At 46.6% G+C, this 15,498-nt stretch overlaps 1 protein-coding gene and 1 long non-coding RNA gene across 16 annotated transcripts in view; one reads left to right on the plus strand and one right to left on the minus strand.

Annotated features, from left to right (window-relative positions):
• Window positions 1–15,498, plus strand: part of ythdc1 (YTH N6-methyladenosine RNA binding protein C1) — an 89,403-nt gene that overhangs the window by 22,260 nt on the left and 51,645 nt on the right. For all 13 annotated transcript variants that reach the window (XM_052517550.1, XM_052517547.1, XM_052517553.1 and 10 more), the window contains exons 5-11: window positions 3,648–3,796; window positions 5,602–5,710; window positions 5,818–5,935; window positions 6,218–6,302; window positions 8,208–8,377; window positions 12,453–12,532; window positions 13,364–13,400. In XM_052517550.1, the coding sequence (XP_052373510.1) occupies window positions 3,648–3,796; window positions 5,602–5,710; window positions 5,818–5,935; window positions 6,218–6,302; window positions 8,208–8,377; window positions 12,453–12,532; window positions 13,364–13,400 (748 nt within the window). The remainder of the gene's footprint in view (window positions 1–3,647; window positions 3,797–5,601; window positions 5,711–5,817; window positions 5,936–6,217; window positions 6,303–8,207; window positions 8,378–12,452; window positions 12,533–13,363; window positions 13,401–15,498) is intronic.
• On the minus strand, window positions 10,058–10,725 carry LOC127929584 (uncharacterized). 3 transcript variants are annotated; one of them, XR_008135280.1, is made up of 4 exons: window positions 10,593–10,725; window positions 10,479–10,561; window positions 10,231–10,344; window positions 10,058–10,173 (listed from the first exon to the last, which is right to left on the minus strand). It is a non-coding gene; the product is annotated as an uncharacterized LOC127929584 (long non-coding RNA). The 3 variants fall into 3 exon arrangements; XR_008135282.1 differs by having other exon boundaries at window positions 10,231–10,421; XR_008135281.1 differs by having other exon boundaries at window positions 10,422–10,561.

Here is a 15,498-nt window from a genome sequence, read left to right on the forward strand (position 1 = left end):
CCTTGGACTGTCCTAGAGGCACCAATCCATCCCATTTAGAGAGCCTTGGACTGTCTGAGGCACCAATCCATCCCATTTAGAGAGCCTTGGACTGTCCTAGAGGCACCAATCCATCCCATTTAGAGAGCCTTGGACTGTCCTAGAGGCACCAATCCATCCCATTTAGAGAGCCTTGGACTGTCCTAGAGGCACCAATCCATCCCATTTAGAGAGCCTTGGACTGTCTGAGGCACCAATCCATCCCATTTAGAGAGCCTTGGACTGTCTGAGGCACCAATCCATCCCATTTAGAGAGCCTTGGACTGTCTTAGAGGCACCAATCCATCCCATTTAGAGAGCCTTGGACTGTCTTAGAGGCACCAATCCATCCCATTTAGAGAGCCTTGGACTGTCCTAGAGGCACCAATCCATCCCATTTAGAGAGCCTTGGACTGTCCTAGAGGCACCAATTCATCCCATTTAGAGAGCCTTGGACTGTCCTAGAGGCACCAATCCATCCCATTTAGAGAGCCTTGGACTGTCTTAGAGGCACCAATCCATCCCATTTAGAGAGCCTTGGACTGTCCTAGAGGCACCAATCCATCCCATTTAGAGAGCCTTGGACTGTCTTAGAGGCACCAATCCATCCCATTTAGAGAGCCTTGGACTGTCTTAGAGGCACCAATCCATCCCATTTAGAGAGCCTTGGACTGTCTGAGGCACCAATCCATCCCATTTAGAGAGCCTTGGACTGTCTTAGAGGCACCAATCCATCCCATTTAGAGAGCCTTGGACTGTCCTAGAGGCACCAATCCATCCCATTTAGAGAGCCTTGGACTGTCTTGGAGGCACCAATCCATCCCATTTAGAGAGCCTTGGACTGTCCTAGAGGCACCAATCCATCCCATTTAGAGAGCCTTGGACTGTCCTAAAGGCACCAATCCATCCCATTTAGAGAGCCTTGGACTGTCCTAGAGGCACCAATTCATCCCATTTAGAGAGCCTTGGACTGTCTTAGAGGCACCAATCCATCCCATTTGGAGAGCCTTGGACTGTCCTAGAGGCACCAATCCATCCCATTTAGAGAGCCTTGGACTGTCTTAGAGGCACCAATCCATCCCATTTAGAGAGCCTTGGACTGTCCTAGAGGCACCAATCCATCCCATTTAGAGAGCCTTGGACTGTCTTAGAGGCACCAATCCATCCCATTTAGAGAGCCTTGGACTGTCTAGAGGCACCAATCCATCCCATTTAGAGAGCCTTGGACTGTCCTAGAGGCACCAATCCATCCCATTTAGAGAGCCTTGGACTGTCTGAGGCACCAATCCATCCCATTTAGAGAGCCTTGGACTGTCCTAGAGGCACCAATCCATCCCATTTAGAGAGCCTTGGACTGTCTTAGAGGCACCAATCCATCCCATTTAGAGAGCCTTGGACTGTCCTAGAGGCACCAATCCATCCCATTTAGAGAGCCTTGGACTGTCCTAGAGGCACCAATCCATCCCATTTAGAGAGCCTTGGACTGTCCTAGAGGCACCAATCCATCCCATTTAGAGAGCCTTGGACTGTCCTAGAGGCACCAATCCATCCCATTTAGAGAGCCTTGGACTGTCTGAGGCACCAATCCATCCCATTTAGAGAGCCTTGGACTGTCCTAGAGAGGCACCAATCCATCCCATTTAGAGAGCCTTGGACTGTCTTAGAGGCACCAATCCATCCCATTTAGAGAGCCTTGGACTGTCTCAGAGGCACCAATCCATCCCATTTAGAGAGCCTTGGACTGTCCTAGAGGCACCAATCCATCCCATTTAGAGAGCCTTGGACTGTCCTAGAGGCACCAATCCATCCCATTTAGAGAGCCTTGGACTGTCCTAGAGGCACCAATCCATCCCATTTAGAGAGCCTTGGACTGTCTTAGAGGCACCAATCCATCCCATTTAGAGAGCCTTGGACTGTCCTAGAGGCACCAATCCATCCCATTTAGAGAGCCTTGGACTGTCTCAGAGGCACCAATCCATCCCATTTAGAGAGCCTTGGACTGTCCTAGAGGCACCAATCCATCCCATTTAGAGAGCCTTGGACTGTCTCAGAGGCACCAATCCATCCCATTTAGAGAGCCTTGGACTGTCCTAGAGGCACCAATCCATCCCATTTAGAGAGCCTTGGACTGTCTTACAGGCACCAATCCATCCCATTTAGAGAGCCTTGGACTGTCTTGGAGGCACCAATCCATCCCATTTAGAGAGCCTTGGACTGTCCTAGAGGCACCAATCCATCCCATTTAGAGAGCCTTGGACTGTCCTAGAGGCACCAATCCATCCCATTTAGAGAGCCTTGGACTGTCCTAGAGGCACCAATTCATCCCATTTAGAGAGCCTTGGACTGTCTTGGAGGCACCAATCCATCCCATTTAGAGAGCCTTGGACTGTCCTAGAGGCACCAATCCATCCCATTTAGAGAGCCTTGGACTGTCCTAGAGGCACCAATCCATCCCATTTAGAGAGCCTTGGACTGTCCTAGAGGCACCAATCCATCCCATTTAGAGAGCCTTGGACTGTCTTAGAGGCACCAATCCATCCCATTTAGAGAGCCTTGGACTTTCCTAGAGGCACCAATCCATCCCATTTAGAGAGCCTTGGACTGTCCTAGAGGCACCAATCCATCCCATTTAGAGAGCCTTGGACTGTCTTAGAGGCACCAATCCATCCCATTTAGAGAGCCTTGGACTTTCCTAGAGGCACCAATCCATCCCATTTAGAGAGCCTTGGACTTTCCTAGAGGCACCAATCCATCCCATTTAGAGAGCCTTGGACTTTCTAGAGGCACCAATCCATCTCATTTAGAGAGCCTTGGACTGTCCTAGAGGCACCAATCCATCCCATTTAGAGAGCCTTGGACTGTCTCAGAGGCACCAATCCATCCCATTTAGAGAGCCTTGGACTGTCTCAGAGGCACCAATCCATCCCATTTAGAGAGCCTTGGACTGTCTGAGGCACCAATCCATCCCATTTAGAGAGCCCTGGAGATTATTTTACCAGTAAGGTGCCAAACAAACTTGCTTCCATTCAGCCACAAGAGCATTATTGAGATCGGACACTGATGTTGGGTGATTAGGCCTGGCTCACAGTCTGCGTTCCAATTCATCTGAAAGGTGTTTGATGAGGTTGAGGTCAGGGCTCTGTGCAGGCAAGTCAAGTTCTTCCACACAGATCTCGACAAACCATTTCTGTATGGACCTTGCTTTGTGCACAAGGGTCATTGTCATGCTGAAACAGGAAAGGGCCTTCCCCAAACTGTTGTCAAAAGTTGGGAGCACAGAATCATCTAGAACGTCATTGTATGCTGTAGTGTTAAGATTTCCCTTCACTTGAACTAAGGGGCCCGAACCATGAAAAACAGCCCCAGACCATTATTCCTCCTCCGCCAAACTTTACAGTTGACACTATGCATTCGGGCAGGTAGCGTTCTCCTGGCATCTGCCAAACCCAGATTTGTCCGCCGGACTGCCAGAAGGTGAAGCTTCATTCATCACACCAGAAAACGTGTTTCCACTAGTCCAGAGTCCAATGGCGACGAGCTTTACTCCAGCCGACGCTTGGCATTGCTGCTGTCATTAATTTGGATTTTATGATGTGATTTTTTTTTTGTGTGTTTTTTTTGTCATCCAGGTTCTGAGAAGAAGCATGAGAAGCTATCCTCCTCTGTTCGAGCCGTCCGCAAGGATCAGACCAGCAAGCTGAAGTACATCCTACGAGATGCACGCTTTTTCCTGATCAAGAGCAACAACCATGAGAACGTCTCCCTGGCCAAGGCTAAGGTGCACTTCTCTATCTTAGCTTAGTTTCTCAATCTCTACCCAGTACAGCCAGTAGAGGACTGGCCACCCCTCAGAGCCTGGTTCCTCTGGTCTACCCAGTACAGCCAGTAGAGGACTGGCCACCCCTCAGAGCCTGGTTCCTCTGGTCTACCCAGTACAGCCAGTAGAGGACTGGCCACCCCTCAGAGCCTGGTTCCTCTGGTCTACCCAGTACAGCCAGTAGAGTACTGGCCACCCCTCAGAGCCTGGTTCCTCTGGTCTACCCAGTACAGCCAGTAGAGGACTGGCCACCCCTCAGAGCTTGGTTCCTCTGGTCTACCCAGTACAGCCAGTAGAGGACTGGCCACCCCTCAGAGCCTGGTTCCTCTGGTCTACCCAGTACAGCCAGTAGAGGACTGGCCACCCTCAGAGCCTGGTTCCTCTGGTCTACCCAGTACAGCCAGTAGAGGACTGGCCACCCCTCAGAGCCTGGTTCCTCTGGTCTACCCAGTACAGCCAGTAGAGGACTGGCCACCCCTCAGAGCCTGGTTCCTCTGGTCTACCCAGTACAGCCAGTAGAGGACTGGCCACCCCTCAGAGCCTGGTTCCTCTGGTCTACCCAGTACAGCCAGTAGAGGACTGGCCACCCCTCAGAGCCTGGTTCCTCTGGTCTACCCAGTACAGCCAGTAGAGGACTGGCCACCCCTCAGAGCCTGGTTCCTCTGGTCTACCCAGTACAGCCAGTAGAGGACTGGCCACCCCTCAGAGCCTGGTTCCTCTGGTCTACCCAGTACAGCCAGTAGAGGACTGGCCACCCTCAGAGCCTGGTTCCTCTGGTCTACCCAGTACAGCCAGTAGAGGACTGGCCACCCCTCAGAGCCTGGTTCCTCTGGTCTACCCAGTACAGCCAGTAGAGGACTGGCCACCCCTCAGAGCCTGGTTCCTCTGGTCTACCCAGTACAGCCAGTAGAGGACTGGCCACCCCTCAGAGCCTGGTTCCTCTGGTCTACCCAGTACAGCCAGTAGAGGACTGGCCACCCCTCAGAGCCTGGTTCCTCTGGTCTACCCAGTACAGCCAGTAGAGGACTGGCCACCCCTCAGAGCCTGGTTCCTCTGGTCTACCCAGTACAGCCAGTAGAGGACTGGCCACCCCTCAGAGCCTGGCCGGCGTGTTGTGGTAACTGGCCGGCGTGTTGTGGTAACTGCTTTTATAAAAATAAAAATATTTGATATAGAATGTACAAAAACACAAATGACTGCCATCAATCTAATTGTCTGTTTATATGTACTTTAACAAAGAAATCTGTACGGTAATATTGACTGATGCTGAACACAAACAAACAAGTGTGCTGTTTTATGTTGGTTGTTATTGCCAGGGGGTGTGGTCAACTCTGCCTGTTTTATGTTGGTTGTTATTGCCATTTGGTGTGGTCAACTCTGCCTGTTTTATGTTGGTTGTTATTGCCAGGGGTGTGGTCAACTCTGCCTGTTTTATGTTGGTTGTTATTGCCAGGGGTGTGGTCAACTCTGCCTGTTTTATGTTGGTTGTTATTGCCAGGGGTGTGGTCAACTCTGCCTGTTTTATGTTGGTTGTTATTGCCAGGGGTGTGGTCAACTCTGCCTGTTATGTTGGTTGTTATTGCCAGGGGTGTGGTCAACTCTGCCTGTTATGTTGGTTGTTATTGCCAGGGGTGTGGTCAACTCTGCCTGTTTTATGTTGGTTGTTATTGCCAGGGGGTGTGGTCAACTCTGCCTGTTTTATGTTGGTTGTTATTGCCAGGGGGTGTGGTCAACTCTGCCTGTTTTATGTTGGTTGTTATTGCCAGGGGGTGTGGTCAACTCTGCCTGTGAACGAGAAGAAGCTGAACGCCGCCTTCCGTTCTGCCCGCAGCGTCATCCTGGTCTTCTCCGTCAGGGAGAGTGGAAAGTTCCAAGGTAAACGGTCTTAAATGGAATCCTATTCCGTATATAGATATAGATATAGATAGAGAGAGATAGATATAGAGTGCGTAGTGTACTGAATATGGTCTGTCATCCTGTAGGTTTTGCCAGGCTGTCCTCGGAGTCCCATCATGGAGGGTCTCCCATCCACTGGGTCCTGCCTGCTGGGATGAACGCCAAGATGCTGGGTGGGGTGTTCAAAATCCACTGGATCTGCAGGTAAACACTTCTGGCTTCTCCTCAAAGACATGAGATGCGTTCTAAATGGCACTTTATAGAGTGCACTCCTTTTGACCCGGGCCCATAAGATGTAGGTCTAAAGCAGTGCACTACATGGAGTTTGGCGTGTCATTTGGAACTTGTCATGTCTTTCCTGACATTGTGGTAGCAGGCAGAAATATGAATATTATTTTTTTTATTTTAATTTTATTTTTGTGATCTCAGATCTGTTGTTAAGACTTGTGCATTCCGTGATCCGGTTTAAATCTAAAATGTTTTCAGACGGGAGTTGCCGTTCACTAAAACGGCTCACCTTTCCAACCCGTGGAACGAACACAAGCCTGTAAAGATCGGCCGAGATGGACAGGTAGACATTCTTCATCTATCTATCTCATGTTGTCCTTGGTCTTTTGGTTCTGCGTCGATCACTTTCTAGAGGTTGTCACTCTAGGATAGTGGGTATGATTCCTGCTGGGGTCAATCATACATTTTGTTGCTTTGTATAAAAGCATCTGCTGCCTGTACAGAGTATTCACTAAGTATTCAAAACCCTTGACTTTTTCCACTTAAAAAAAAAAAAACGTTATAGCCCGATCCTAAAAACAGATTAAATAGTTTTCCCTCCTCATCAATCTACAAACAATACCCCATAATGACAAATCAATAACAGGTTCTGAGAAATATTAGCAAAAGAACAGAATTATCACATTTACATAAGTATTCAGACCCTAGGGCCTCCCGGGTGGCGCAGTGCGCGCAAACCGACTCCTGTGGCGATCCGGGCGCAGTGCGCGCAAACCAAGGTTGCCTCGTGCACAGTGTTTCCTCCGACGCATTGGTGCGGCTGGCTTCCGGGTTGGATGCGCGCTGTGTTAAGAAGCAGTGCGGCTTGGTTGGGTTGTGTATCGGAGGACGCATGACTTTCAACCTTCGTCTCTCCCGAGCCCGTACGGGAGTTGTAGCGATGAGACAAGATGGTAGCTACTAAACAATTGGACACCACAAAATTGGGGAGAAAAAGGGGTTTTAAAAAAAGTATTCAGACCCTTTACTTCTGAAATTACTTTTTAATTTACTTGCTGAAATCCCATTAACAGGATGGATATGACAACAGCCAGTGAAAGTGCAGGGCGCCAAATTCAAAACAACAGAAATCTCATAATTAACATTCCTCAAACATACATGTATCTTATAACCGTTTTAAAGGTAATCTTGTTATTAATCCCACCACAGTATCTGATTTCAAATAGGTTTTACAGCGAATGCACCACAAACGATTGTTAGGTCACCACCAAGCCACAGAAAAAGACAGCCATTTTTCCAGCCAAAGAGAGGAGTCACAAAATAGAGAAAATTCATCACTAACCTTTGATGATCTTCATCAGATGAAACTCATAGGACTTCATGTTACACAATACATGTATGTTTTGTTTGATAAAGTTCATATTTATATAAAAAATTTGTGTTTACATTGGCGCGTTACGTTCACTAGTTCCAAAAACATCCCTTACCTTTGATCTTCATCGGAATGCACTCCCAGGAATCCCAGGTCCACAATAAATGCTTGATTTGTTCGATAATGTCTGTTATTTATGTCCAATTAGCTACTTTTGTTAGGGCTAAGGTATACAAACCCAAACGCTCGTGCAGGTCCCGCATAACCTAGGACAAAAACTTCAAAAAGTTATATTACAGGTCGAAGAAACATTTCAAACTAAGTTTAGAATAAATCTTTAGGGTGTTGTTATCATAACTCTTCAATAAAGTTCCAACCAGAGAATTCCTTTGTCTAGAGATGCAATGAAACGCAGGTCATTCAGCTCTTATTCAGGCCCACAACACAGAAGCCTCATTCAAGTTAAGACGGTTGACATCTAGTGGAAGCCCTAGGAAGTGCAACTTCATCCATATCCCACTGTGAATCCAATAGGGCCACGGTTGAAAATCGATCAACCTCGGATTTCTCACTTCCTGTTTGGATTTCTTCTCAGGTTTTCGCCTGCCATATGAGTTATGTTATACTCACAGACATCATTCAGTTTCAGAAACTTCAGAGTGTTTTCTATCCAAATCTACTAATAATATGCATATATTAGCAACTGTTTTTGAATAAGGTTATAATATAACAATGTGGAAAAAGAGAATGGGGTCATGAATACTTTCACAATGCTCTGTATTTTATATTGATGTATTTTCACACTAATTCTAATTGAGTGTTATTTAAAATGTTTATCTATTGATCTGTGTCTCCCCCCCTCCTCGGGACCACCAGGAGATCGAACCAGGGTGTGGGATGCAGCTGTGCATGCTGTTCCCCCAGGACGAGAGCATTGACTTGTATCAAGTTATTCATAAAATGCGACACAAGCGGAGGATGCCTTCGGAGCCGCGTTCTCGAGGACGCCCGCCGCACAGAGAACCCGCCCGAGGCGACCTGGGAAGGTTAGAAATATTCTTTGGACTGCTAGTGAGCTCTGGTGTCGGCGTGACATGATGCCCGGAGCAGTGTTCTGATCCGATGGTCTAACCGCCCCTTCCAGAATGCTCTCATCACATCCCAGCGAAGAGGGAAACCTGCTGACATCCTCTGGGCTGTTGCTAAGGACCCCGTACCACAGCTCCACAGTATCTATGGGCCGGGCCGCTGCTAACCCCAGTATCTATGGGCCGGGCCGCTGCTAACCCCAGTATCTATGGGCCGGGCCAGTCTTAACCCCAGTATCTATGGGCCGGGCCAGTCTTAACCCCAGTATCTATGGGCCGGGCCAGTCTTAACCCCAGTATCTATGGGCCGGGCCAGTCTTAACCCCAGTATCTATGGGCCGGGCCAGTCTTAACCCCAGTATCTATGGGCCGGGCCAGTCTTAACCCCAGTATCTATGGGCCGGGCCAGTCTTAACCCCAGTATCTATGGGCCGGGCCAGTCTTAACCCCAGTATCTATGGGCCGGGCCAGTCTTAACCCCAGTATCTATGGGCCGGGCCAGTCTTAACCCCAGTATCTATGGGCCGGGCCAGTCTTAACCCCAGTATCTATGGGCCGGGCCAGTCTTAACCCCAGTATCTATGGGCCGGGCCAGTCTTAACCCCAGTATCTATGGGCCGGGCCAGTCTTAACCCCAGTATCTATGGGCCGGGCCAGTCTTAACCCCAGTATCTATGGGCCGGGCCGTTGCTAACCCCAGTATCTATGGGCCGGGCCAGTGCTAACCCCAGTATCTATGGGCCGGGCCGCTTAACCCCAGTATCTATGGGCCGGGCCGTTGCTAACCCCAGTATCTATGGGCCGGGCCGTTGCTAACCCCAGTATCTATGGGCCGGGCCGTTGCTAACCCCAGTATCTATGGGCCGGGCCGCTGCTAACCCCAGTATCTATGGGCCGGGCCGCTGCTAACCCCAGTATCTATGGGCCGGGCCGTTGCTAGTAGGCTGAGTGTGGCTTGTCTCTCTCTACAGGTGATGGTGGTTAATTAGTTTGATCTCTCAATATAAAGAATGCAATTTTTTAATTTATACCATCATGATACTGAAAACCACTTAAGTTGTAGTTGCGTTTTAATACATTTTGTCTTCAGGTTTGAATGAATTTGTCGAGATAAGTTTGTTTTTTAAAATTTGTTCCCGAAGCCTTTTCTTTCAGGAGTATCCTGGCGAGTTAAAACCTAGTCATATATGGGACTTAGAAAAAGGAGCAGAAGATGACACGTGGATTTGAGTGGGGAGAATGATGATGCTCTCTTAAATGCTTCCAGGGGACTTTCCTCTCCCTCCACATGGGCCATTTATTGAATATACATAATGTATACCTGTGGTGAAATCTACACTACTGCTGTGTGTGCCTGTAGCTTCAGATGGGCAGGGGTGGGTGTCTATCTACAAAGCTGCCTGGAAAGGGAGTTTTTTTTTAAAAAGCGTTGGAAAGCGGTAGGCCTTTTGGGAGACCTGACGACAACCTAGAGAGAGAGAGAGAGAGAGAGAGAGGGGGCTTGGCTCTGCTGTGTGGTTCTCTCTACCTCCTGTTGCAATGCTTCATTTACACCAGCGATCCAAATCCCTTCGACATCCCCTTCAAGAGATCATATACCCGCAAAAACATTTTGGTTAATGGTCGGTCACTGCCCCCCACAACCAAACAGGACTGAAGATGGTTGTGGTGCTGAGAGAGCCTGCCAGCTGTTTTCTTGTTAAAGTTTCTTCATCTGGAATGAATGGCACCTGGTGGTAGGTGGTTAGAGAAACCTAAAGGACTAGGTTAGGAGTGTTTCCTGAAGGACAGGAGTGTTTCCATACCCTAACCTAAAGGACTAGGTTAGGAGTGTTTCCTGAAGGACAGGAGTGTTTCCATACCCTAACCTAAAGGACTAGGTTAGGAGTGTTTCCTGAAGGACAGGAGTGTTTCCATACCCTAACCTAAAGGACTAGGTTAGGAGTGTTTCCTGAAGGACAGGAGTGTTTCCTAAAGGACAGGAGTGTTTCCATACCCTAACCTAAAGGACTAGGTTAGGAGTGTTTCCTAAAGGACAGGAGTGTTTCCATACCCTGACCTAAAGGACTAGGTTAGGAGTGTTTCCTAAAGGACAGGAGTGTTTCCATACCCTAACCTAAAGGACTAGGTTAGGAGTGTTTCCTAAAGGACAGGAGTGTTTCCATACCCTAACCTAAAGGACAGGAGTGTTTCCATACCCTGACCTAAAGGACTAGGTTAGGAGTGTTTCCTAAAGGACAGGAGTGTTTCCATACCCTAACCTAAAGGACTGAGAATAAGGTAGGAGGAGACCCACTGGCAGAATGATACAACCCCACTCCTTTCCTTTTTAAAGCCTCAATGGACTGAGAATAACACCACAAGGAGGGGATGTTCTAAAAGCCAAAGGGGGGCGTCACCTTTTTGGTTTAACAAAATGGCCGACGTGAAGTTCATCCCCTGGTCTTTTCGATTGCAATGGACTGCATCAATCACCCTTATCAATCACCCCCTTTGCCCTCCCCAGCCCGGCCCCATCCTTGTAATGTCTTTGTGGCTGTAGACCCTAAACCGTAAGATGGACTGTCTATATGAACTTTTGATATCTTAATGTGTCAACGGTAACAGGTCACAAAACTACAAGAAAGCGGTATGTTACAATTTTAACCGGCTCTTTCTTCATTTTCCTGTAGACAGTCATTATCCCAGCTGTAAAAACAAACAAAACAACATTTTAGCATCTGGTTGATTTAAAAAAAAAAATTGAACATGGAAAGTTGTTTTGTGGAGTAATGATCATTCACTTAGTGCTAACGTGGTTATTGATGGCTAGTCAGAAGCTGTTAGAATAGAACTCTAGCTCCTTATTGGAGACAAGTGATACCCCAAACTATCCCCAAACAGGTAACTAGGGTGTACTTCCAATAGTTACAGTACTGTACACATCCTGTCTTAGCTACAGAATGAGTTGAACTATCATAGGACCGATCTGAACAAAAACAACTTACTGGTCAATTCACTGTTTTAATGGAACTGTCCACAACCAGTCAGATATCATTCAGAATATAATGGTTGATTCAGTCAGATATAATGGTTGATTCAGTCAGATATAATGGTTGATTCAGTCAGATATAATGGTTGATTCAGTCAGATATAATGGTTGATTCAGTCAGATATAATGGTTGATTCAGTCAGATATCATTCAGAATATAATGGTTGATTCAGTCAGATATAATGGTTGATTCAGTCAGATATCATTCAGAATATAATGGTTGATTCAGTCAGATATAATGGTTGATTCAGTCAGATATAATGGTTGATTCAGTCAGATATCATTCAGAATATAATGGTTGATTCAGTCAGATATAATGGTTGATTCAGTCAGATATCATTCAGAATATAATGGTTGATTCAGTCAGATATAATGGTTGATTCAGTCAGAATATAATGGTTGATTCAATCAGAATATAATGGTTGATTCAATCAGAATATAATGGTTGATTCAGTCAGATATAATGGTTGATTCAGTCAGATATAATGGTTGATTCAGTCAGATATAATGGTTGATTCAATCAGAATATAATGGTTGATTCAGTCAGATATAATGGTTGATTCAGTATGATATCAATCAGAATATAATGGTTGATTCAGTCAGAATATAATGGTTGATTCAATCAGAATATAATGGTTGATTGATGCAGTCTGCTCATTATAACTGTCTCTACATGTTTAGTGTTTTTTTTATTTTTATATTTGGGAATACTGTGAAATGCATCCTGAATTAAGTTTCCCCCTTTATGGAGGTGGATGAGCTCAGAAGAGACAGAATGGTGATAATATGGCTAAAATCTATTTGTTTCTCAATCTGTCAATAGATGTTTTTTTTTTGTGTGTTTTTTTTGACTAGTTCATGTAAATGTTTTGGTGTATAGATGTATACATATGCTTTTCAGATGATACTAGACGTTTTACACAGTTCTATTGTGACTTAGGGCAACTAGGATGCTGTGCTGTATCGTGGTGCTTGTCTCAATTGTTTACCTAATTCATGTAGGCGTCGGTCCGAGGAATATGACATTCACAACAGGAAACGCCCAAGGATTGACTATCCAGCCGAGTTCCCACAGAGACCAGGTTACTATTACTGCCATATGTATTGGTCCAGCATGGACATGTATCCCAGATGGCCCCCTATTCCCTATCTAGTGCACTACTTTAGACCAGGGGTCCAAATGGCTCTGGTCAAAAGCAGTGTGTATATTTAAAAAAAAAAAAACATTTTATTTGATAATTATTTAAGGAACTGGGTCATTTGGTCACACAACTAGTAATTGTATTGGTACCCGGTCAATGTCAGTTATAAGAACGAGCTGGACCAACAGGAACGTCGGCCGTGTGCAGTAGATCTCCTGCTGGGTGTCGACGAACCATTTTGATCAAACATGGAAGACGCGTCTGGAAATGAACATAAAATGCCGGCCATTGTGGTCGGAGGTGACAGTGCGGCCACCCGCTGTGCAGCGCCGGCGTTTGTGTTGGTCTGTCTTGTCCTTTTACTGGTATCTGAACGATGTACCCATGAAACATGCTTGAGTTTTTACCAGTAAAGCTCATTTTGAAATCCATATCTGCAACAAATGGAACCGAGTTGGAGTAGGATCCAGATGACCGATGTTTAGCCCAGCTGACTTATTACTGTCACAACTATCAGTTTACTGTAGTGGCAAGAGGTTAGATTTAATGTGCCAATTTTCCATGTGATATTTTCCACTTTGGATGTTACGAGTCAGAGTAGTAGGAGGTTGTAAGTAAGTATTGATTTCTTATTGACTACCGATGTAGCAGTATTAGGACAACACATGTTGAAATTGGCAACTTGTGTGTCTGTAAACACAGTTGTTCCACAGGGACATGAAAGAACATGATTCGCCAGTCGGAGTAAATCCGCTTTCTCTCTTTACACAGGCTTTATGCCAGTTCCACGTAACCCGCCAGTTGACCGGTAAGTACCTGACATAACTCACCGTGGACCCCAAATCTAAATCCCCACCAGGCTCTAGTGTAGACTGCCATAACTCACCGTGGACCCCAAATCTAAATCCCCACCAGGCTCTAGTGTAGACTGACATAACTCACCGTGGACCCCAAATCTAAATCCCCACCAGGCTCTAGTGTAGACTGACATAACTCACCGTGGACCCCAAATCTAAATCCCCACCAGGCTCTAGTGTAGACTGACATAACTCACCGTGGACCCCAAATCTAACCCCCCAGGCTCTAGTTTAGACTGCCATAACTCACCGTGGACCCCAAATCTAAACAACCCCCCAGGCTCTAGTGTAGACTGCCATAACTCACCGTGGACCCCAAATCTAACCCCCCCAGGCTCTAGTGTAGACTGACATAACTCACCGTGGACCCCAAATCTAAACCCCCCCCCAGGCTCTAGTGTAGACTGACATAACTCACCGTGGACCCCAAATCTAAACAACCCCCCAGGCTCTAGTGTAGACTGCCATAACTCACCGTGGACCCCAAATCTAACCCCCCCCCCCAGGCTCTAGTGTAGATTGATGACAGCTTCAGTTAGCTTCGCATTCTAGCTCCGGCTTCATCTGCACTACGATGGTGGATATTACCGCTAACTAGCAGGCGTGTAACTAGCAGGCGTGTAACTAGCAGGCGTGTAACTAGCAGGCGTGTAACTAGCAGGCGTGTGCTTGTCGGTCGTGGTTAGTCGAACGCCGAACTCTTCCATTGAGACCTGAAACGTCAATCCACGGGCAAGTCAGTGACACGTTTTCATTTGTGCCGAAAACAAAATGAAAATGTATCTTGCAAATTAGAAGTGCCGTCTTTATCCTATTATTACTTAGCACCACCAATGCCGTCTTTATCCTATTACTTAGCACCAATGCCGTCTTTATCCTATTACTTAGCACCACCAATGCCGTCTTTTACTTAGCATAAATGCCCTCTTTATCCTATTATTACTTAGCACCACCAATGCCGTCTTTATCCTATTACTTAGCACCAATGCCGTCTTTATCCTATTACTTAGCACCACCAATGCCGTCTTTTACTTAGCATAAATGCCCTCTTTATCCTATTATTACTTAGCACCACCAATGCCGTCTTTATCCTTTTACTTTTTTATTTTATTTTTTATTTTTTAACCTTTATTTAACCAGGCAAGTCAGTTAAGAACACATTCCTATTTTCAATGACTGTCTAGGAACAGTGGGTTAACTGGTCTAGGAACAGTGGGTTAACTGGTCTAGGAACAGTGGGTTAACTGGTCTAGGAACAGTGGGTTAACTGGTCTAGGAACAGTGGGTTAACTGGTCTAGGAACAGTGGGTTAACTGGTCTAGGAACAGTGGGTTAACTGGTCTAGGAACAGTGGGTTAACTGGTCTAGGAACAGTGGGTTAACTGGTCTAGGAACAGTGGGTTAACTGGTCTAGGAACAGTGGGTTAACTGGTCTAGGAACAGTGGGTTAACTGGTCTAGGAACAGTGGGTTAACTGGTCTAGGAACAGTGGGTTAACTGGTCTAGGAACAGTGGGTTAACTGGTCTAGGAACAGTGGGTTAACTGGTCTAGGAACAGTGGGTTAACTGGTCTAGGAACAGTGGGTTAACTGGTCTAGGAACAGTGGGTTAACTGGTCTAGGAACAGTGGGTTAACTGGTCTAGGAACAGTGGGTTAACTGGTCTAGGAACAGTGGGTTAACTGGTCTAGGAACAGTGGGTTAACTGGTCTAGGAACAGTGGGTTAACTGGTCTAGGAACAGTGGGTTAACTGGTCTAGGAACAGTGGGTTAACTGGTCTAGGAACAGTGGGTTAACTGGTCTAGGAACAGTGGGTTAACTGGTCTAGGAACAGTGGGTTAACTGGTCTAGGAACAGTGGGTTAACTGGTCTAGGAACAGTGGGTTAACTGGTCTAGGAACAGTGGGTTAACTGGTCTAGGAACAGTGGGTTAACTGGTCTAGGAACAGTGGGTTAACTGGTCTAGGAACAGTGGGTTAACTGGTCTAGGAACAGTGGGTTAACTGGTCTAGGAACAGTGGGTTAACTGGTCTAGGAACAGTGGGTTAA

This window comes from Oncorhynchus keta, unplaced genomic scaffold (genome assembly GCF_023373465.1).
Source record: "Oncorhynchus keta strain PuntledgeMale-10-30-2019 unplaced genomic scaffold, Oket_V2 Un_scaffold_8424_pilon_pilon, whole genome shotgun sequence".
Taxonomy (NCBI): domain Eukaryota; kingdom Metazoa; phylum Chordata; class Actinopteri; order Salmoniformes; family Salmonidae; genus Oncorhynchus; species Oncorhynchus keta.